Source organism: Enoplosus armatus, chromosome 18, assembly GCF_043641665.1.
Source record: "Enoplosus armatus isolate fEnoArm2 chromosome 18, fEnoArm2.hap1, whole genome shotgun sequence".
NCBI classification, from domain to species: Eukaryota; Metazoa; Chordata; class Actinopteri; order Centrarchiformes; family Enoplosidae; genus Enoplosus; species Enoplosus armatus.
Genome location: NC_092197.1, coordinates 17,591,727 through 17,615,938, shown reverse-complemented (window position 1 = coordinate 17,615,938; position 24,212 = coordinate 17,591,727). Strand labels below are relative to the sequence as shown.

Sequence of the window (24,212 nt, the reverse complement as noted above, 5' to 3'; positions counted from 1 at the left end):
TGAAGGCAGCTGATCGTCCAAAAGTAATGGATCTGACAAAAGATGAAAGATGTGATTGGAGTAATAGAAGTGAGATGATTGAGACATATCAGAGCTGGCAGACAGACGCTCAGCCACAACTCTTGGATACTTTGACAGAGTTGGTTTTTGACGGACAGGCTGGTAGAGGAGGGGAGAGATATGCTCCGTCCCTGCTCCGGAGACGAAAGCCTCGGTGGCGATCATTCATGCAGCAGCATATTCATGGGTTAGATTGCATACATGTCAGGATAGATAGACAAAGCACTCCATCTCACAGAGAGATCACAGCACCAGCTGGCAGTAGAAAGTAGCTGGAGAGAGAGGGTGACGGGCAGGGAGACACAGAGACAGACTTCATGCAAAGGTGTGTTCATGTCCCCACGTAGCATTGATGTGGTAGTTTGCAGGTCACAGACGTCAAGACATCTGGTTTAAAACAGGGCTGAATTTGAGTGAAGTGAGTTTTTAGACATCTAGTTTACTTATAACAATTGTTTGAACCGAGACCTGTGGACATCTTTTTGCCAACAAGGCCGTGTTTTCTGATCCGCCACCTTTATGGTTCAAGGCTTCGTGAAGTTTATGTTAACTGAAACTACTTAAGCTTAGGGAAAGATGAAGGTCACAGTTTAGCTATGACCTTCATCTTCCTCTAGACTTAACCAGCGCTGTCTGTTGGTAGAAGACCAACAGTTGTCTCTGGTGTCATCAGTCAGACACTTTGTTCACTGCTCTTCTGTTCAGTCTAGTTTCCAGTGTGGCGTCGTCTTGAGTAGGCAGGCAGGGGGGTTTGTTGACTCTTTTCTGGTGCTTCCCATTGCCTCGTTTGGGTTGCAGCTAGAAGATCAGCCCTCAGATTTATTGTGTTTGTAGAGATTTGATATTGATATGTGTGTGTGTGTGTGTGTGTAATTATTTTCCAGGCGGTGTTCGACTGTGTTGTGAACTCTCTGAAGAACGTTCTTAACATCCTCATCGTCTATATGCTCTTCATGTTCATCTTCGCCGTTATCGCTGTGCAGCTCTTTAAGGGCAAATTCTTCTACTGCACAGACGAGTCCAAGGGTCTGGAGAAAGACTGCAGGTACACCGACGACACTTTTCCTTTATTTCCTGAACCTTTATTTTCAAAGCGTCTTAAATCATGCATGAAGGTAACTTTTTATGGAGACTCCACCATCATACCTCTACGCTCCGCCATGGTGGTTGCCATTTGTTAACACGCTTTCATACTGAAACTCTCAGTTGTTTTTCTACTTTTGTCTCTTTCTCCTCTTTTGATTACATCTCCTCCTTTCACCTGATTCTGCCTCTCCTCCCATCTCTCCGTCTCAGGGGTCAGTTTCTGGACTACGACAGGGACGACGTGGAGGCTCAGCCCAGAGAGTGGAAGAAGTACGAGTTCCACTACGATAACGTCCTCTGGGCCTTCCTCACGCTCTTCACCGTCTCCACCGGAGAGGGCTGGCCGTTGTAAGTCAGAACAACCTCCTCACTTCATTTGTGTAGCACCTCTCAAACTGCCACTTTAAGTCAGCTGTACACACGGCGGTTTACGAGCTGAATATGGAGCACCTGGAGGCTGACGGTACAGCGCAGGTTAAACCCAGCGGATTCCTCCCAGGCTTATTTACTGCGCCTCCTCTAAAGATGCAATCAAAGCTTCATTGCATAGACGGCTTCAGTCTGCCATTCTGTGTCTGAGCTAAAGTACCACGGGCAGATTCATCATCATCATCATCATCATCACCATCTCTGTCAAGTCTCTATCTGTTGATGGCGGTTTGCTTATTTAATTCATTGTACCTACCTGAAGATGAAAAGTAAATTGTTAAACTGACTAAGCTTGTCATGATCATCTAAAATCACTCACTCCCTAAACAAGTAGTGACAGCACAATAACGCCATGACTCGCAATGAATTTTTACATTTAGATTAACAGTATTTACCAAGAAATAGTACCTATGATACTCTGCTGTCTGCGTACCCCTCGTGATCAGAGTCAAGCATTCTAATTAAAGGTAACACGTTAATTCGTCAGCTAAGAACAACCTAAACCTAAAATTGTACAGATGCTTACTCAACTAAAAGAATCAAGTGTGCTGTTTGTGGAGCTAATGTGACTGCACATGATTGATACCAGCCCCTCACACACCCACTGAGAATTTACGATTATGGATTCTTTCTAATATCACTCTGTTGCCAAGGCCAAGATCCAGTGACCACCTTAATGCCAACTTCACGTCATGCGGGATGGATGGCACAGATGGGAAATATTCCCATGTTTATGACTCCCGTGTCAGTTAAACTTGGGTTTTATTGCCTGGGATGGCACACTTTGGCTGATGTGAGGCATCCATGTTTTGTTGGGTTTTCAGGCAGCTCTCTGTTATTAAAGTGGAACTTTCAGAATAATCAGTTTCCCAGTCGTACGTCTGGAAGTCTGATAGGATAGACACTGCAACCGGGCCCACAAGTGCTCCGCCATATACTACATACAGATACAATATTATAGATAGATATTTGGGGACAGGTTCCCCGGATACTTCAAGACAGATTTCATTGTTATTTCATCACGCTTGCTTGACTCCACTTCCAGGATCTATTTGAGTGGGTTACGGGGTAAAGTGGGGTAACAATAGGGATGAGCTGATTTGCTGGTTCTCTCCAGATATAAGTCATCTCAGGAAAAAGGAAGATTAGGAGAGCTCGGATCACCCTGGAATAGATCTGCAACGATTAAGCGTTTAGTCAATTCAAAATGACTATTTTGATGCTCAGTTAATCATTCCAGTTATTTTTCAAGCAAAAATGCCAAACATTTGATTTGCTGCTTTTCTTGGTCATACATTATGGTGAATTGAATATTTTTGCCTTTTGGGTTGTTTGTTGGACAAAACAAGCTGTTTGAAGATGTCATCCTGCATTTTCCTTTGGCCCACTTGTTGTCTGATGTTTTACAGCCCAAACAATGAATCCACGAATCAAGAAAATAATCGTTAGTTGAAGTCCTACTCTGAAAGTTGGGTAAGGGGACATGGAAAGTCTCAGTCTGTGTTGGAGGGACCTGACAATGTATCGAAAGCTGATATTTTACTCAGCGCTTCACTGCTTGCTGGGATTGTTTGAATGTCTTGTCAGTTCATCTTTTCCTGCTTTTCAGGGTCCTGAAGCACTCTGTGGATGCCACTTATGAGGACCAGGGCCCCAGCCCAGGCTTCCGCATGGAGACATCCATCTTTTATGTGGTCTACTTCGTGGTGTTCCCCTTCTTCTTTGTCAACATATTTGTGGCTTTGATCATCATCACCTTCCAGGAGCAGGGAGACAAGGCCATGTCGGAGTGCAGCCTGGAGAAGAACGAGGTGTGAGAGTGGTGGAAAGTGATGCACTTTCTTGGTTTTTCTCCCCTGCATGCGACAAGAACACACGCTGATTATTCCTGCAGTGGCACTCGTTTCTGAGAATGTTTTTTCTCTTGCATCACAAATGTTTTCCTTGTTAGAAATCAGAGCACTTGCTGATCCACTTCTAAACATCGCTCTCAGGCAAATTAGATCTAACATGACTTGCAACTCCCTCAAACAGAACAACGTACTAAAAAAGAAAGCAGTGGAGTTTGTCTTCTGCGTCCCCCTTCATCTCCACTTCACAGGGACTTTGTTAAAATCATGCTGGTTTTTTTCTGTAAAGTATTGGCTAGTGATCAGAGAGCTTCATTTTGCCATCTCATCTTTGAATATCACAAAAAACGCTCATGAAACTCCTCTTGTGTAGCGTGCCAGCCGTCTTTCATGTGTTTAAATGTGATTTTCTAGCACTTTTCTCTTCTGTGATGAAAGGTGTGACGTCCCCGTATCAGAGGATTCACACACTATCTGTTTTTGTCTTTGTCGTTTCATCAAACAGAGGGCTTGTATTGACTTTGCCATCAACGCCAAGCCGCTGACGAGATACATGCCCGAGAACAAGCAGTCCTTCCAGTACAAGATGTGGAAATTTGTGGTGTCGCCTCCGTTCGAGTACGCCATCATGACTTTAATCGCCCTCAACACAGTCGTGCTGATGATGAAGGTCAGTGGTTCTTCTGCTAACGATGGGGAAAGCGCCAGCTCCTCTCACATACTTCTCAGCCAGAAAAATAAGTAATGTTTTGGCTCAGTGATACTTACTCAGCTCTCAATATGACACAGGACATTGTTGAAATAATAATTGCAGAAGCTTTATTCCATAAATCCGCCCCATTTGATAATGCAGTCCTTAAAGCAGAGATCAAATTACAACACCGGTGTGGCCTTCAGTCAACCATTAAAAAGCAAGCGCACCCCTGGGACACTTGCTCGCTGCTATCAGAGCGAAGTGCTCGCATCTTGGCAGTTCCTTTACTCATCTACTCGGAAGAGAAAATCTCTGAGGGAAGGAAACAGCCAGTTTGGGTAACGCAGGCTGGTGCCAGAGAGGAGCTCTGTTCGCCTGCTGTATGTGTGGCATTTACATAATCTAACGATATCTCTGATTTACCTCTCTTTGTCAGAGTGTGAGCATAAAAACATACATGAAGACGCCGTTTCAAAGGCTGTTCAGGGTATACTGATTTTGGATACATGTGGAATTGCTTTCTAGATACAATTGGTGTACTTAGCCACAATTGTGTTTTCAATAGCCAGATGGCAGTAATGTACTTAAAGCTGTCTGTCAACTGTCAAAACCAACAGAAGGAGAAAAGATAGAGTAGCCCAATGTTTCTTGATAGCTAAAAACTAGTAGCTAACAACTAACTAGCTTTTTCCCGGGGCCGTGCTGGATGGCTATCAGAAGAAACAAAAAAAAGGTGTTTCAGTCACTCAGGGACTCGATACATTTTGTTAAAGGAAGAATAATGAAAAAAAACGTGATGTCAGACGAGTGCCAAGTACCAAAACAAACAACAATGGGTTACCTTCCATTAAAGTCAATACAAACCTTGTAGAAGCAAAGGCTGCACACGTTTCTTCTTTCCCCGCCCCCCTGGACTGCCGCTTCATCAGTGCATTCAGCGCTTCCCCTGGTGGCCAGAAGTTATATTGCCACAAAATGACAATAATACGTCATAATAATGTTTTTTCATATATTCAACTTTCTCCTCTCAACAAAGTGGATAAATCATAAATCATTTCAGTGTAACAATCGCCTGCTATTGTCACAGTGACGAGACACAGCGCCTACTTGAGAGGATAAAAGTGTGTGTGTGCAGCTGGGATTGACAAATGCACATCTTGCTAGAGTGCGTCTGAGCCATCAAATATAATTGGTCCTCAGTGCCTCTTGGTTGCATCTATCTTGTGTCTCTCTGTTCTGAGTGTACAGTAAATGGGGTAAAGGATGCAGATTTTACTTACCTCTCTCGAATCTTTCACCAGATGTATTCAGTGTACGTTGTGCCTTCTGTCCTCAGTTCTACGGAGCTCCAGACCTGTACGAGTCCATGCTGAAATACCTAAACATCGTTTTCACAGCCCTCTTCACACTGGAGTGCTTCCTCAAGATTATTGCCTTCGGTCCACTGGTGAGCTGTCAGCACCATATGCTGCGCTGTACTCTAGACACACACGAGACAATTATTCATTGTTGTACTGTGTTCCTGTTTGCACACATGAGGGAGAGTCCCTCTTTGATTATGCAAATCAGCCGTAAGAATCAGACTTGAGGGTGACTTCTGCATCAAGCTGCTCTCGCTCTGCTCGTAGTGCTCAGTTAATTAAACGTTGTCCTTGTGAATGTTAAAACAACAATTTACAAGAATATTTAGATCTGCGGTCTTTAGGGTCAGCATTTAGAGACTACAAGGGTGTTTCTGATGCTAAGGTACATAAAAGGTATAGCAGGGGACGTATGACATGTCCCAAAGCAGTAAAAGTATTAAGATGGAACAAATTCAGAAATGAGGAGGATGAACTGGCCAAAAAAAGAAGAAGATATGAATAGAAGAGTGCTCAAAAAGAATAAATCTCCCCCAACATGGGGCCGTCTAGCCTGCAGCGAGGCATTTCATCTCTGGCTCCGTTCCATTTACGAGGCCCATTTATTAAATAGCTTTTCTCACACACCACTTGCCTCCACCTGTTTAGCTGTTAAGCCCAGACGAATGGGCTCGCATCTGCTGGTATAAACACTCGGCTGCTGCATCTCTTCAGACTGCAGCTGCGCGGCCCGGCAGCAGCCTCTGGCCTCAGGAGCTGGATGACTGACCGGTCTGAGGAGATCCAGGCTGCAGGCAGCAGCTCAGCAGTCAGTTTATGCAGCGGAGTGTGTCAGCATTTGTGTGCATTGGACATGCACCTATAGATTTGTGGGCCCAAGGGGATGTCTAGTATTTTGTGTGTTTTAGTGTATTTGTGGGTTTCTTATATATATACAAGAGCATTTTTGTACACCTCTGCAACTTTTGTATATCCACATATCTTTAAATTGAGCCGTAACTGCATTAGGATTTACAGCAATATGTCATAATAAGGTTCCTGCACAGGTTATGGTAACTTATTTGTTTAATGTGCATTTTATTGACTCTATAATTGACTCCAAATAAGATGTATGAAAGGGCAGAAATAGGGTGATTGAAAATATATATGATATAAAGTTATATGTGTTTATTGAAATATGGAAATGAAGGAAGGCTTCCGAATTGGTGAGTTTGAACTAGAGCCGCAGCAACTAGTTGATGAATTGATTAGTCGATCAACAGAGAATTAACCTGCAACTATTCTGATAATTAATCTTTGAGGTAATTTTTTAGGCACGTTATCACTGTAAACTGAATATCCTTTGATTTTGGACTGATGGTTGGATAAAACAAGACTATTGAAAATGTCATATTGGACTTGGAATAATCACAACAGTGTGAATGAACAGCCTAATCTCGCTGAACCGTTCTGTGTCTCCCAGAACTACCTGAAAGCCGCCTGGAACGTGTTTGACTTTGTGACGGTTCTTGGAAGCATCACAGACATCTTGGTCACAGAGATTAAGGTAAGAGCTGCAGCGATCGCGGGCTCCTCTGGGTGCCGTTACACCAGCCTCTTGTGGGTCACTTCGTACATGAGGATTCAGCGCTGGAAGGGCAGCATGCTGCGATACAGACAGCAGACTGTAGTCAGGAGATAATGTGATAATGGAAAAGTAGAAGTTGATGCAACAATTTACTCATGCAGGAAACATCCTTTCATATTGTCATTATCTGTTAGTCTCTCAGTACTTTTTTTTTGATTGATTTATGAAATGTTTAGTCTATAAAAAGTCAGAAAATAGTGAAAAATGCCCATCACAAGTTGTCAGAGCCCAAGCTGATGTCTTTTTTACCAAGAGTTAAAAACATGACTGATTATTGTCGCGATGTCAGATGACTGACTTAACAAATTGACTACAATTGACTAATTGTTTCAGCACTAATTTACACGTCATTTTGTTCATAAAAGATGGGTCTTTTTTTACTTCCCCAACGTGAACAAACCACTTCAGCTCCAAAATCGTGAATGTAGAAGTCATGCTTTGCTTTGCTCTCAAAGCCTCAGTCCTCGAATCTTTCACCAGAGCACAAATCATGAAAATCACTGCAATAAATGAAAATGAAAATCCACACTGTTAACACAGAGGTAGCTGCTGCTACAGTTTGGAGTTGAATTACAACGCGTGAAAACTGGACTAAAGTCTGTGATTGTGGAGATGGAGGGCTGAGGCTGAGTACTGCTGCTATCTGTGTGGCAAAGTTGGTCTCTCTCTTTGTGTGACTTTCTTTTCATGTGATCATTAGCCTTCTTTTCTGTCTCTTCTCTCTCTCTCTCGCTTTCCTCCTCTCTTGTTTTTTTTTTTCTTCTCTTTTGCTGTTTCCATCCTCTGCTGTGTCTCTCCTGGCGCCTGTGCCCTCACTCTGCCCCCTTCTGTCACATCTGACGCCTCTAGACGGTAAGTGGCTTTTCTTGTTGGCCGCTGATTTTGTCGGTGTGTGTTGTTCTCTCCCTTAAGTCCGAGTTTAAAGTGTGTATCTACTGAATCTTCGATGTGACATGATATAAACGAAAAGGACTTTAACAGCGACACAATCATCTGGAGCAAATTCAGTTGCGTAAGGTCTGACATTAAAATTGTACACTGAAAAAACACGTTCACCTTACAACTCGTTTAGTCTTATAATATGCAGTTTCTTTGGTTTGCATTAAAATCTTGAACAAGACAACATCAGTGCACTGGTATGAAAATGACCTGATTCTACAAAAGCCTTTGTGTTGCATCTATATAAAATTATTTGATCTCCCCCTGGCATGTTTTGTGCTTGTTAAACAATATTTTAAGACCCTAACAGTCTAAATCTTGTTAAGACTGATGTTTTTTGCAGAACAAGTGCAACCCCTCAACTTTAATTAAACGTTTAAAGGAAAGAGAATGAAAACACTGAAAATGATCTCTGCTAAATCCACTTTGATATGTTACGCAGGTAATGAAATGAGATTGATTTAAAGGGAGCCTATGTAACTATAGCCGAGCAGTTGCCACTGTGGTCACAGATGTAATTAACAGTAGAGAAAAGTCATAAAGAGTAAGTGAACTTCCATTAGTTACAAAGTTTGCTAACATTAGCCACCATACGCTACTGGTCCTACCAGACCAAGACGGGCTGTAGCAGCAAAACCCCTAAGTGTAAAAACATGAGCCGGCGTTACATAGTGTGGCTTTAAATCCTTTCGTCCTGAGTGCATTCTAATACCTCACTGAGTCTCTGTTTTCTCTCCCAGGACAAGATGATCAACCTGAGTTTCCTGAGGCTGTTCAGAGCGGCTCGTCTCATCAAGCTGCTGCGGCAGGGCTACACCATCCGCATCCTGCTGTGGACCTTCGTTCAGTCCTTCAAGGTGAGTGAACCCACACGCAGTAACTTAAACACACTAATGGTATGCGCCTCTGGACATGCGTGTCAAGTAAACTAGATTTATGTAGCGTTTTTCAAAACAAAAGTGTTTTACAGAAAGGGACAAAAGAAAACAGATTTATTCAAGAGCGATTTTAGCGCTGAGTTTGTCAATTAGATCGATTTGTTGTTGAATGAAAGGATATCACACAAAATGCAAACAGTGGAACAGAGGGCTCAGAAGCAGGCAGAGGCGCGCTGCAGACTTCAGTTAAAATCGAACTAAATAGCTCTCAGCAGACAGCAGCTTGGATTTTCACACAGTGCCGGTTTGCTCTCTAAATCCCCTGGGACAAGTTGAGTTAAATGTGGAGCGCCGGGCCGCAGCCGAGGGAATTTATAGCAGGTTTAATGTCAGTGGTGAGAGCTTTTAAGCCCAATGAAAATGGACAGTATCTGCAGAGTGTTAAAAGGTGGCTATTTAATTACAACAAATGTTTGCCTCCTCCTCCTCGCGGCGATATAAATAGCTGCTTAAAAGAATCGACCCTGCAGGTCAGGTTGACTGCTCGAGTTCTTAAATAAGACTGCAAAATTTTACAAGGGAGCTTGTCCTCTGTGGAGAATCAGATTTGTGTGTGTGTGTGTGTGTGTGCACAGAGAAAGAGATGAACTGTGTGTGTGTGTGTGTATGAAAGAGGAATATATGTGTAGAATATTTGTAGTAACATGTATCTGTTTGTGCTCTCTAACGTGTCTTTATGCCTTTGTTTTCAGGCTCTGCCGTATGTCTGCCTGCTCATTGCCATGCTGTTCTTCATCTACGCCATCATCGGGATGCAGGTGAGTCGTGACTTGACCGGCTGGACTGAAGGAAGTAGAAAGTGTGCCCCTCCACGTGTGTTCTGACCTATTTTGGCTGATTAAACCTCCTCTCAGATCTGTGTGGGTGTGTACAGACTGTGTTTGGTTGACTTCCTCCTGGTTCTCCTTTTAGTTTGGTTACACCTGTTAGTGAGGGACAACTTACACCTTCCTTCACCATCATTAGTAGTAGTTGAGGTTAGGTGATCTGAGCAGTAGTCAAATCAGACAGAATAAGAACCAGAATAATTTTAATATGTGGGCAATAATGCATTACAAACTGTCCTGAAACAAGAACATAATAAGGTAGATTGTCAAAATACAACTTGGCTAATGTGGCTATGTGTAATTAAATCAGGTAGTTAATTAGATATTAAGACACTTGCTAGCCAACAGCTTTCCAGTGGCCGTGGTATAAACTTTGATAAACAATACTCAGAATACCGTCCCTACCGAGAAGATTGATACCACTCATATCAGTCTGTTAAATGTAAAGCTACAACGAGAAGACGATTAGCTTAGCTTAGCATAAAGACTGGAAGCAGTGGGAATCAACCCGTCTGACTGGTAAGATAAATCAGCCTACCAGCACCTCTAAATCTCATTCATTAACATGTTATATCTCCTTTGTTTAATCAGTACAAAAACCGAAATGTAAAAAATTGACTACTTCCCTGAGTCTTATCGTCAACCTGAAGTTGCCAGGCAACCACAGCTTTAGAGGTGCTGCTGATAGGTCGGTTTTGAACAGTCAGGCTAGCTGTTTCTCTACTATAACCTGCTTGGCAAACCAGCCGGCTTAGTTTTGTCCAGCCAGCTGCCAGTTAGCTTAGCTATGCTAAGCTCAGCTAAGCTAACTGATTTAATCAGCCAATTGATTTTATTAATATTAATATGAATACATATTAAACCTGAGACTGTTTCTCCTCTAGACACAGATGAAGGAGGAGGACAATATAAGCTACACCTGTAAAATATCTATCCAACACAACAACCCCGCAATAAACACGAGTGTACCTTTGTTAACCTTACAATGATTCACTTGTTCAAACCTTTAGGGTTTTGCGTTTATTGTGAGATGTTTTGTATTGTGTCCTCTAGAACAAAACCACAAACATATGCCTCTAACATTACCATAGAGCTGAATGGACACGTCTGACAGTTTCAATGAAAGTTTAATATGATACATTTCACAAACCAAGTTGCATGGCTACTGCCTTGGAGTGCATAATATTGCACAGATGTGGATTTTTTCCATGTTCTTTCGAGGGAGCTAGGTTTACCTACTTTTTATTCCTCTTATATGAGACAGTTGCTGTAGTAGCACAGGGTCAAGATGCTACATCCATATTTGACTGCTGTCAGAGGTCTCCTGGGCCCAGCAGCCAGAGTTTATAGGCCAGCAGGATGGACACGCTGAGGGGCAAATACATATTTGAAAAGAGACCTCTGGGCTGTTTTACTGGACTCACAGAGGGACATAGCTGTGGCAGTTATCCACTCAAAGTCTCTCTCTCCATTCAATTTCAATTCAATGAAGCTTTATTGGCATGAAAAACATGCTGACAAAGCATATACATAAACTGAGTGACAGTAAAGGTAAATGATAAATCGATTCTAAATAGAATAGATAGAATTTAGACAAAAAATAGCAATACACAGAACATAACAGAGCAAATTACAGATAACAAATATAGATTTTGGTGAGAAATTTTAATTTTATTATTTATTTAATTTTAATTTTATTCAGAATAACAAAGATTTGTAAAGTAGAGGTTTTATACCCGCAACACAATGGCCCAAAGCCGACCCAAAAGCTTTATGTCTCGGGTTGGGTTCAGGTCTCAAATTTGGTACCAGGGGTTCAGTTGGGTCAGGTTTTAAAGGCCCTGAAAACTTGGTTTACAATCTTCTACACTGTAAACATGACATCATCATGACTAAATAAGCAGCAATCATTTTAGTTTGAAAAAAACACATGCTTATGCATTATTCATCAATAATTCATTCATTTTATGGTCAAAAGCTCTGATAATCTGCTTCGTCAGATTTGACTGATAGTGACCAGTAACAACCCACCAGCTATCATCAGATTCAGATTCAGAAGTTGCTAAATCCTGATTGGTGCACAGAGGTACATGACATCATGTTGTTTCCCGCCCACTTCAAACCAGCCAGAAGAGCACAGAGATAAAAAAAAAAGAAAAATAGAAATCTCTCATGTGAAATGAACAAATCTTTGAACTGTGTTCATGTAGGACCCCTTGACTCACAGTAAGAAGCTGACTGAGAAAACACGTTCCAGGGCCTTTAACGACGTGGGCGTGGGCCCTGTTTGGTTCTCAGTTTTAGGACTGGGCTCATTATAAAAGCAGAGTAGGCCTTTCAGTTTTGGGATTTGCATTTCAATAAACACCACCTGCTCTCCTGCTGCCTCAGGTGTTTGGAAACATCGAGCTGGTTGAGGAGACCGCAATAAATCACCACAACAACTTCCAGACCTTTTTCCAGGCCTTGACCCTCCTCTTCAGGTAATCCTGCTATCACCATAATCCAGCACTACTGATAACACTAAGCCCCGCTCCTGTCACTGTTGAGCCGTGTTTACATTCAACTTGTGTGTGTGTGTGTGTGTGTGTGTGTGTGTGTGTGTGTGTGTGTGTGTGTGTGTGTGTGTGTGTGTGTTTCAGGAGTGCGACAGGCGAGGCGTGGCACGAGATCATGTTAGCGTGTCTCAGTAACCGGCCGTGTGATAAGCTCTCAGGAACTGCGGGGAAAGAGTGCGGAAGTGACTTTGCCTACTTCTACTTTGTGTCCTTCATCTTCCTCTGCTCCTTCCTGGTCAGTATGAAGAAACACAGAGGGCCGTCCCACCTGGTCTCATACTGTGTGTTCTGACAGAAATCATACAGAAGTTTGGTGGTTTTGCATGCGTTAGCCTGTCAACTACTAGCTGGAACTTTGGTGAACTCCCTCAAACGTCAAAGATCATTGGAACTAATGCTCATTGTTTTTGTTTTTAGTGATCAAAAAAATACCCAGAATTTTTTTCAAAGAGCAAATTGGTTTAAACTTATTTTACACTCCCATGAACCCAAAAGTTGTCATGTTTCCTACAGTGAGAAGACCCTATTTGCAGTTTATAGTAAACAAGGTCTTCTTGTGTGGAGCACAGCTCAGAAAATGCTGTCAGCTGCAGAGAATAAAGAGAAAAGGGGGAAGAAAATGCAAATGGGATGCTGGTTATATGAGGAAATCCCAATTTTCACACATTTTTAAAAAATGTACAGATAAATCCATGGGTTGGTTGTAAATGAAACAGTAATACAACAGTGAGCCCTAATTGTTGCCTACACTAGCGAGTGATGTTGTCAATGCAGCTGCAAGCAGAGTCAGTTCTGAAAGGATATAAAAGTAGTCAGCAGTAATATAAGATACATAGTTTGCAGTTTTTTGGCTAAAAGCATGTGAAACCACCAAAGTGATCAATCAATAGGAAACTTATTCTCTAATCTCTCTTTTGGATAATTAGATTTTGGGGTGTTTATGCAGACAAAATAAATCTTTATATTAATTATTCATTTATTTTACACGCTTGTGTTTTCATTTCCTAGATGCTGAACCTGTTCGTTGCTGTCATCATGGACAACTTTGAGTATCTGACCAGGGACGCCTCCATCCTGGGGCCCCATCACCTTGACGAATTCATCCGCGTGTGGGCAGAGTACGACCCTGCTGCCTGGTAAGTGCTTCCGCTGATTTCTGACTAGTGCCGCTGACAGAGCAGTCTCCAATGTTAGCCAGTGTCAGTGTTAAGGAGGAGGCGGTTTGTTTTTTTTGGAAGAGAGGTAGGCTGGGAAACAGGAAACTCTAAGAATGGCTTCTGAGTTCCAGCAGGATGAGTCTGTGACGTGGAACTGGAAAAATCCCATTTTAGCAGCGGCGGGTGAATGACATTAAGCCTGAGCCCGGAGCTGGCTGAGGGTGGTGACGAGCCCCCTGTCGGCCAGACTGATGCATGTAAATCCAGCGTTCCGCTTGGCGTCCACTCAGCCCTCTTTGCCGCTAAGCCAGCGGACTCCAAAGCTCCTCCGTCTGTCACTGTGATGTGAAGAGAAACCATTCCGATCCCTCCAACGGGGGGAATACAGGTTTATGTCGCCGCCCTCTCTGCCCCTTAAACCGACTCTGTTTAACTCGACTAAAGCACAATATGAATTCAGAGCGAGACAGTGCGAGGTGTAATCTGTCTCAGATTATGTAAGGCTCATTAAGTTTTAAGGAAGGCTTCACAGGAGCCTTGTCTGTGAGTCAGGACTCCAGGAGAGGTGTGAGATGTGAAATATGAAATTGCCATCTCCTGACAGACATTACGGGGGAGGAATTATTATTTATTCCTTTGAATATAAATTAGCTCAGAGAAGTGCCTACAGTAACAGTCAGTATATTTTCAACAGCTTTAACTCGTTTCTATGTCAGCAAGGAGCATATTTAATGCTTTTAGTTATTCTCACTGCCTGTTTTAAAAGGAGCAGGTCTGTTTGAACTGATTTCACCATTTCATGTCTCTTGCATGAAGTAAAGTTTAGTTTAAAGTAAACACAGTAGCATTTCCGTGTTTGAGTTTTTTCTGGGAATTTGGGATTTTAAGGTGAAGTTTACATTCTACAATTAAAAAATCATTTGAAATTCTGATTCCAGTCTACGTTTAGACTTTGTATATTTTGACTACTTTAATGTGAACTAAAAAAACTCTTAAATAAGATTTTAGGATTTCTCCACAGAGAGTGTGGAGAGGACTTTGAAACTGCATTTAGACCTTTATATGGGGGGGGGGGGGGGGGGGGGGGTAAAAGTAAAACTTAAAAAGAAATATAACCAAATATGAAGAATCCAAATCAATGAACATTTTTTTAGACTTCATTCCTCTCATTCTTTACAAATCTATTTCTAAAACCCACTGCTGACTTCAGTATTGCTAAAATCCTGGCTGTGACTCCGAGGTGTGGTTGTGATGAGCAAACGTAAAAAGGAACGTGAGGTAACTGGGAGAAAACACAGAGGAGCCAGAGAGTGCCAGACACTCTTCCTCTCTCCAAGTAAGAAAACAAATAGGCCCAAAAAGCTGAAAATGTAATATTTTAATTGTCAAAACAAACACGTTCACAGATTTAGAAAAATACAAACTGAAAGTGGATTGTATTCTTTGTGCTGCTGCTTCTTGAGTATTTTAGTAGTACTGAATGTTAATGCCCGCTAACTGATTATTATAGATGTAAGGAAATAACCTGTCACCTAACCTCTTAAACATGTCTTATCTCTTTCAGCGGGAGGATATGCTATCAGGATATGTACAAATTGTTGCGTTTTATCTCGCCTCCCCTGGGCCTGGGGAAGAAGTGCCCTAACAGGGTGGCTTATAAGGTTTGCACTCCCACGCAGTCCTTTTGTTTTCAAAGGGATGTGATGGTTTCGGACTCTGAATGTCTGTTCTCATTCCCCGCGGTGCCATAGAATGACCCGACCACACATGCATACAAACACGCATCGATCCTCCACTAACCAGCTGGCAGGTAACCATGGCGAGTGCAGGAAACAATGCCGCAAGTCAGGCTCAAACAAAAGGCATCAGATGCGATGTCTATGTTATTTTCCTGCCTCTCAACACAGGAGTGAAAGCAGAGTGGGCAGTGAAGAGAGAGCATTGTGTGCATTTGTTTCCACTGTGGTTACTGCTGATGTCTCTTAGCATGCTGAAACAGAGGGCATCTTAAAGGAATGCTCCACTGAAAATCTATCTTTTGACTCCCCCTTGAAAGATGGGTAGGAGATGTTTGTAGCTGCTCCTTTGAGAAGGACAATCGCTGTAGTTAGTTTGGATTATAATGGATTCCAATGACGCAGAGTCAAAGAACAGAAAATTCTCAAACCACTACTGCAGCCTAATCCACTTCTCCCCTGTTGATCCATATGTGACGGAAGGACATGATAGAACTTCCAGGACGTTTTTTCCATGGATGTATTAAAGCGGAACTCCAAACCAAATTGAGTCTGTTTCCAGGTCTGCGTATGTGAAATAAGTTGTATAAAGCCTTTTGTGGCACCAGAAAATGCCATGTGAAGTGATAAATTGTCTCAAGTGATGTCAGTTGAGGCAACATGGCGGTGAAGACCAGTTTGAAAATGAAAACAATCTGTGGAGTTAGAAAGAAGTGAGCTTACCAGACCTCTGTAGCCCGCTACCCATCTCTGTTGAGGCTAGCGCCGCAAGGCTACGGTACCTAGCATAACGCACCTGAATCTCTGACTGAACTGTCGGCAGTTATGGTGCATTGTGGGTATTGTAGGCACCAGGTTTTGACAAGGAAGAAGAATGTGTGGAATAAAAAAGACCAATTTTTTAAAAAAAATCTGCAAACTGTCCATCTTGAGTACTCTTTTAAAAGAACTGAATATTGTGTTATAGGATGGCATTCAATTCATTCCAGTGAAAGTGGCTCAACACGAGCATTAATGTCTTTCTCTGGCTGAGACTCTAGCACATCACATGACCTGCAGTTGGACCAGGGTTTAACACACACCTTCACTGTTTTTTTTGACAAAAACAAATGAATTAATGAAATAATACTACTGTGTGTTCAAGTGTGTTCACAATTCTCATAGTTTCTTGACAACAGAGCAACAATATACTACTTTAGTGTCGTGCCACTGCCTCACAGTAGCTCTGTAACTGTGCTGTATGCAGTGTGTGTAGCAATCTATTGGAACATAGCGGATATAAGGATCACTGGCGGAGAAGGGGATTATGTTGCAGGCGTGCTTTTAGAAGTCTGCACGTTTTGATACTTTGTTGCTATTGGAAACCATTGTAAGGACTGTGAATCCAAGCTGCAAACTTTTCTAAGCCCCCTTTCAAGCCCACAGGTGGTGAATGTAAAGATATATTTTTGGTCTAGTAAGCCTTTAACATAAAAATGCACTCTCATTCCTAACTGCATATCTTCCACCAGTATCCCTCCATCCAGCATCTCTGCACAGGGAATCCTCTGGACCATCCTCCCCTCCCTCCTCTGGATCGATGCCTGAATCCTTAAATCCAGCTAGGATTGCATTCCAGATCATGATATCCTGGAAATCTTATTAACAAGGATTTCGGTTTCTGTGTTTTCCTCTTTTTTTCTCTCTTTTGGATTTTGCCCGCATTCTGTGATGATGTAACATCCCCTACCCCTTTCAATCCCAACACCTCCTCACTCGGGAAATCTTCATTCCTCCTTCCATGGCCTCCAACCATCTTTCCCCCCGGGAAGCGGCCGCATGAAATACCTCGATATGTACGAGATGCTCCGCGACATGTCCCCTCCGCTAGGTTTGGGAAAGAAATGTCCCCCCCGAGTCGCCTATAAGGTAGAATTACTCCTTCCTCCTCTGTCCCCCCCCCCCCCCTCTCTGCAGTCACTGCTGGTTCCCTGCTTCCACCTGTCAAACATCTTCAGGCTTCTGTCAGTGTGTCGCAGTTGGTATCTTCTGGCCTGCTGTTGTGTTGTTCTTTCTGTTTGTCTGTGAGGCTCTGTGGCCTTGTCCTGCACTCTGTTCATCTACTGGAGGGCCATGTTCCTCCTAATAGAATAAAAATAGATCAGAGGGCCGAGTAAAAACATAATATGTGACGTATCTCCACAAAGTCATCTCAGTGAGTGTTGGTTATAACTTATTTATTAATTGGGCCAAAGACGATATGTTTTCTGTCCCTTTTGTTTGGTAGCTGTAGTGATAAATATGCTTTATATTAATATTGAAGCAGATGACTGTGCGCTACCTGCCCACAACCACATGACAGACAGACAAAGTTAGAGACTTGCTGGAGAAGAAAGTGGAACGTCTAGCGGCTAAAGAGACAAGGAGCCCCATTAATGACTTCAGGAGTGTATGTTACTCTGTGATTTGTTCACATAGTGTTCCCAGTGCCTTAGGGGTAAAAAAATCTTTATTTTTGTGCCTGCTATTCAGCTCCAGGTTGCATCTTCAAATGTGTTTTTTCGGGATCTCGCAGGTGTCTACAGTCTGCCTGACCTAATAAACATGCAGCGAAGAAGAGGAGCACAGTGGATTTAAAATGCTCAGACAATTATTTTACTATTTTGGGAAAACTGTAGTCATCTGTAAGAGCAAGAAAATACATTTTAAGATGCAAATCGCTGGATGAAAAAAAAATGGGATTGAGGCAGAGCTTTAGGGATGGCAACGTCTGGATGAATTGCCATTAAATTTGGCATTTGTGTTCCCCACAAGATGTATGCTACTGACTTTGGTGATCCCCTGACTTTTCCTATAGCGCCACCAGGAGGTTGACTTATTTGAATCAGAGCGAGATGTCTCGTCAAGTATTTGATGGATTGCCATGAAATGTGGCACAGATGTGCAATGCTCCCCTCAGGATGAATTGTAATAACTTTGTTGATCCCTTAACTTTTCATACCACCATCATCGGGTCAAGATACTTTGGTTTATGACTAAATATTTGCCACTACCACTGTTAGCTTAGAACTGGTGTTCCCCTCAGCCTCAGATGTAGCTTATATTTACTGCTGTTTAGCATGTTAGCATGCTAACACCCTAAACTATGATGTTGAACAGGGTAAATGTTACCTTCTAAATATCAGCATGTTTACAAAGCACAGCCTAGCGTGGCTGTATTCTGGCTTCCCCTAAGGTTTGTGTCGCCATGTTACTGAATCACGGAGTAACATATGGAATGCTGAAGTCACAAATGGGGTTAATGGGGACCAAAATCAGAGTTAAAAGGGGACTGAATATTGGACAGATTTATTATAATGTGCAATAGAAACGTGACGCCAAATGAAAGTTTCTCTGTCTTGCTCGATGTGAAAATAGGTAACTGTTTGCTAATACATCAACTTGTTTTGGAGTTAGAGCTAGTGGCCAAAAATGCATTACATCAGCCGTGTCAGGATATCTAAAAAAAAACTTAAAAGGTTTGGCAAAGGAACAAGTGATTTAGTTCAGGATCCCACCTGGATTCAGTTGCTAATCAGGAAGTATTTCCCAACACGTCCACCATCTTCTCATCAGCTCCTGCACTGACTTGAATGAAGGAGATCCTGGCACATTTATTCCATGACTGAATGGAAGACTTGCACACTAGCGAAGTGGGAGTCAAGGGTACAGCTCAACAATCCTCAGGTAGTCCCTGTGGGAGCTGCTTACCTCTTAGCATGCAGACTTAATGTGAGCGGTTCCAGTGCATGCACAGCTGTCGAAGTGAATCACATTTAAAGCAGCCCTGCCCTTGCCCCAGTTAAAAATGTCTGGGTCTGACGTGGTCGCATCTCCAAATATAACTCCTGTTTTTGTGAATCGACAGAGAAAGACATGAACAAAGACACAGAGAGAGCAGCAGTGCACTTGAGAGCAAGGCTAGCCCCCCCCTCGCCCATCTCTATTTTTCTACTGTTTTCCCCTCCTGCTACTTTGCAGTTGATGGCGCTCCTTGTTAACCTCACTTCCTAATGAACACGTTTTCCCCTGACAGTCACAATTGTCCCCGTTACCCTCTCGTTTCCAGTTTTATGTTTCCATCTTCAGGCTAAGCTTCACTCTCTTTTCAATGATCTTTCTTTCACCCTCTCGAGGGATTTGCATCCTTTCTTCTCCTTCCTCTAACTTCACTGTATCCACCTGTGTGTGTGCGTGTGTGTGTGTGTGTGTGTGTGTGTGTGTCTGCAAGCTTGTGTCCTTTATTTGTCTGATGCTAATGTCTGCAGTTGCAGTTGCCATTTGTCTCTCTGTTTCTGTGAAAAAGACTTTACATGTGTGGATGCCCCCCCGCCCTCTTCGCCTCTCATGCTCCCAGAGTGAATATACTTTCCCCATTCATTTATCTCTGCTTGAAGAAAATGGATGTGTCTGATGGTTTTTGCTTTCGCCTTTCACTTCTTAATGTCTTTCTTTTACTTATAATTTCTGTATGCTCTACATGCCTCTACTAATCCAAACATGCATGTGTGTATGAATCATCTCATGCCAGCATTGATCCAGAAGCCCTGCATGGCATGGATTTATGCTGATCACTTTCTACTTTTAGCAAGTAATTCCTGATGAATTTTAAAATTCGCAACGTACTGTAGAAATACTGATTGATTAATAATAATTGGGCCCCTGTGCTGCAGAGTTAATGTTACTAATAACTGCTAGATTTTAGTACTACGCAGTACACTGCGACATAGGGCTGCCAGTAACTGTTTTTTTTCTAATTAACCAATTCATCATTTAGTCTATAAAATGTAAGAAAATAGAGCTCGAGGGGACATATTTAAAAAATATTCTTCTATTAAATATATAAATATATTCTATTGAATTCATAGAAAGGATATATTATTAATATATGCAAATCCTCACATTGGAGAAGCTAAACTCTGCAAGTGTTTGGCATCGTTGCTTGATAAATGACTTAAACTTTTAATCTTTATAAAAATTGTTGTCAGTTATTTGACTCATCTATGAATCAACTTGTAGTCTCAGCAAATATTCTAAAACCAAATCAAGTTAAATTTTTCTAGATTTTGGCACAGTGACTTCTTCATTCGTGTTTCAAGTCACAGAGACATATGTAAACAGATACATTCAGATTATTTCCCATATGTAGGCCTACATTAAAATAATTATTGGTGGCTGTAATTGTTCCTCCTCTCCATGCTGGTCGCGAAGTCATCTAGACTTTAAGAAACAGGGGCCACAGTCCTCGCTCGGTGCAAGTATGCATTCTAAAGTTCAGCTGAAACATGGCATGTGGGTATTTTATTAAAATAGACTTAAAAAATGTGAACCAAACGTCTACAGTGTCTTAAGTACAGTAACAGTTTGATGGATAGTTTTCTGCCAGACTCTCATTCCACCAGCGAGCTCTCTTCTCTCCTCGGGCCTCTAAGCCATTACTTTCAGAAAGAAGACTTGCTGCTGCATGTTCCGAGCCGCAGCGAGAGCCGAGCATGTTCACAGAGCTCACAGCGCTAAGCATCACAAGTTAATCATATTTTAGCTTTTAGCAGAAGCGTGCTACGCTTCCGGTGGATTTGCAATAGTCTCATAGCAACAGAGGCAGCCATGAACGTCACATAGCTCCCTGCGCTCATCTGTTTAGTGTGCATGCTGGGCACGCAGGCTGAGGCCTTTGCATGGACTGGAACAATATTCCTAAATGATCAAATCATTTAACAAACAAAACTGCCAAACATTCACTGGTTCCAGCTTCTCTCAAATGTGAGGATTTGATGTTTTTCTCTGTTTCTTATTATTGTAAATTCAATATCTTTTGGACTGTTGCTTCCGAAAAAAACAAGTGATAAGTCACTGATAAGTGATAGACGAAATGATTAATAGGGTCAATCAGAAAAATAAACAAAAGCTTAATTGTTAATGAAAATAATCAATTGCAGCCCTAACGTGTAACTGTGGAGGCTCTTCACCAGTTATTTTATGTGACTGGTAAAGTTCTGAAACGATACAAAAAAAAAATCATTATTATTACTACACAAAGCTGAAGTTTGAATTTGACTTGTAGTCACATCTTTAATCCAGCCTCCTCTCCCTGAGCTGTTGACTGTTTGTTCCTGGTTCATTGCTCCTCCTCTTTGCTTCCATCCCTCCCAGCGATTGGTTAAGATGAACATGCCCATTGCGGATGACAACACGGTGCACTTCACCTCCACACTGATGGCCCTGATTCGCACGGCCCTGGAGATCAAACTGGCATCTGGTGAGAGACTTAAAACTACAAAATCCAGAGTCCCTTGCGGACGGACTGGCGGCTCTGATGTTAATGTGAATAGCGGTGATCGCTCTGGCGCAGATTTGATGTGACATGTTTGTGGGCGCCTCCTCAGGGGTCCTGGCACAGCGTTTGTGCGATGCTGACCTGAAGAGGGAGTTAAGCAGAGTCTGGCCCAGCCTGTCGCAGAAGACTGTGGACCTGCTGGTGACGCCACATAAATGTAAGCCACATTTCTGTTCAGATTCTTCTGGGTTCTGCTGGGCTCTACGGAAACCCAGTTGCTTGTTCCTTGACTTCTTCCTGTTTGTTTTTCTAGTCAAACATCTTGTTCATCTTAAATGTTCTTTTTCATTTCCTCTTCTTCATCTCCCTCCTATCAAACCATTTTTGTCTTATTGAGTCCTAAAAGTCTTATTTTCCTAAAACATATAAAAAAAAATCTGTAGGGAGGTGAGTCCCTGTGAATTTTCTTGATTCTAGTTCATCAATCCGTCTTATTCTTCTTTTAAGATACTGACACTCATCTCTAGATATTTCTTGAAACAACCTCGTTGAATTAATCATACCAACACTGGCACCGTTTTGAACTTGCTTAAGAAACAAGACTTTTAAGATGCAGTAATAGATTACATTTTCTTGGTAAGATGGAGATTTTTCTGTCATATTTGTCTGTTTTCTCGCCCTGGAGCTTTCAATTAATAATCAAAACACATTATAAATCAACACATTTCACAAATGTTCTAGAGTCTAGAGGAGTGTCCGTTGTCCTGATGTTAGTGCACTGATGTGCATTATTCTGTTCTCTTTCAACATATTGACACACGTACGTAGAAAATTCAAGAAAACAACACTTTGATGGTTCAATAATGGACAAGCAATAATAGTCAACGCACATATTACTTAGAAGACATAGATTGTTTACAGTGTGGTCGTTTGCATACTGTTTCTCTAGTAAACATGACAGTGCAGCTCAGTTCACACCCACACTGACCAGCCACGTACTGCTCATGCCACCCTCCCTGAGTTGTGCTTTGTTGCTCATCTGGCGCCATCTACTGCCATCACGGAGGAACTGTCTCTCACTCTGCTCTCTCCTCCTCCAGACAATGAGCTGACTGTGGGGAAGGTCTACGCAGCTCTGATGATCTTTGACTACTATAAGCAGAATCGTGCCAAGAGACTCCAGCAGCAGCATTCTTCAGGGGGACCTCCGGTACAGCATGTTGCATAAACAAAATGTCCATGTAAAGAGTTGAAGCAGGAACAGACCCATGTCTTAGTGACAGGGATAATCCTACACTTGGATTTAAAATGTAGTTGGGATCATTTTTGTTTAAAGTTATTTTCTAGTGCCGACTAAACAAGACTACATACATATACATTGTTATTGTATATTTTTGTATTTTTCACTTAAATACTGCAAATGTATATTTTTTTATATTTTTTATTTTTTTATATCCTATATTTTTACATACTTCTCATTTCTAGCTCTATGCTACTTCTTCTATTCTTGAATGGGAACTTGTCTAATTTCCCCCCGGGGATCAATAAAGTATTTCTGATTCTGATTCTGAACTGAGCTGAATTAAAACAAATAACAAATAATCTTTTAACATCATTAACCCAAGTTTTATTCCTTATACCAAACTCAAGTTGAGGCCAGATTTTCTTAGTTTCATGAAATCCTGAGGCCATTTTTATTTACCCATTTTTATTAGGATTTTCTTGATATATAATAATAATAATGTTTCTAATTTAACACTTGGAAACTTGTTTTAAGCAACATAATAAGGTAGATGATTTCTATACATTTTTTATTTATTCATCTAGTACAACCACCTTCTTCTCGCATATAAACTCGCATATAAACTGATATTTAAGTGCGTATACACACTTCTTTATGCTGTTTCCTGAATCAAATTGTCAATGTAATGTCTCCATTTATGATATTTGCTGTCGACCTGTCCTGCAGAGTAAACTGGGGGCGTTGTTCCGTCCCGTGCTGCCCCTCACTCACATACTGGAAGTAGAACCGCCGATGTCCAGCCCCAAACAGCCCTTCCCCCCCCAGCCTGAGCCACAAGCCAAGCCAGAGGCACTACCTACCACCGCCACTGCCATCGCCTCAGTTAACAGGGACACAATGTAAGTGACTGTCTTCTCTGTTATATACAGTGGAAACATAATATACCCACAACATAGGTGGAGCTGTTGTTACATTGATGTTGTAATATTACCTTTCTAAAAATACATGACAATATTTTCTGTAATATTTGAGTGGAATAATTTGCTCAAATTTAACCTAATCACATCCATCAAATCTGATTTTTCAAGGCTCTAACAAATTCCTAAAAGTTTATTTTTCATTATACAAATGGCCTGAGAATGAAATTAAGGGAAACTGTCCTCATTGACAAATAGTTAGTAGGAAACGTTTCTTCTCCTCAGTCCAGTTTGGCTCTTTTGTCTTTTGTCTTGATTTGTGACAGACAGATGCTTTTGTCCAAAATGAGTCTCAAACAACCAACTACAAGTGTATTCAGTTCTACAGCTTAAGTGCTTAGACAGTTTGTTTTAAAGGAAATGTTAGTAAGCAGGTTAGGGTGGGTTGTCTAGGTGTAGTGTAGTGGGGGGTTCACTTCTCCACTGTGGGGCCCT

At 41.8% G+C, this 24,212-nt stretch overlaps 1 protein-coding gene across 1 annotated transcript in view; it reads left to right on the top strand.

The window, feature by feature from the left end:
- Positions 1-24,212, top strand: part of cacna1bb (calcium channel, voltage-dependent, N type, alpha 1B subunit, b) — a 153,323-nt gene that overhangs the window by 113,746 nt on the left and 15,365 nt on the right. Inside the window, exons 29-44 of the mRNA XM_070924227.1 lie at positions 945-1,105; positions 1,357-1,494; positions 3,185-3,386; positions 3,931-4,095; positions 5,456-5,566; positions 6,943-7,026; positions 8,787-8,903; positions 9,677-9,742; positions 12,203-12,294; positions 12,454-12,604; positions 13,378-13,505; positions 15,091-15,187; positions 21,434-21,539; positions 21,667-21,774; positions 22,658-22,767; positions 23,527-23,699. Of these exons, the coding sequence (XP_070780328.1) occupies positions 945-1,105; positions 1,357-1,494; positions 3,185-3,386; positions 3,931-4,095; positions 5,456-5,566; positions 6,943-7,026; positions 8,787-8,903; positions 9,677-9,742; positions 12,203-12,294; positions 12,454-12,604; positions 13,378-13,505; positions 15,091-15,187; positions 21,434-21,539; positions 21,667-21,774; positions 22,658-22,767; positions 23,527-23,699 (2,009 nt within the window). The remainder of the gene's footprint in view (positions 1-944; positions 1,106-1,356; positions 1,495-3,184; positions 3,387-3,930; positions 4,096-5,455; positions 5,567-6,942; positions 7,027-8,786; positions 8,904-9,676; positions 9,743-12,202; positions 12,295-12,453; positions 12,605-13,377; positions 13,506-15,090; positions 15,188-21,433; positions 21,540-21,666; positions 21,775-22,657; positions 22,768-23,526; positions 23,700-24,212) is intronic.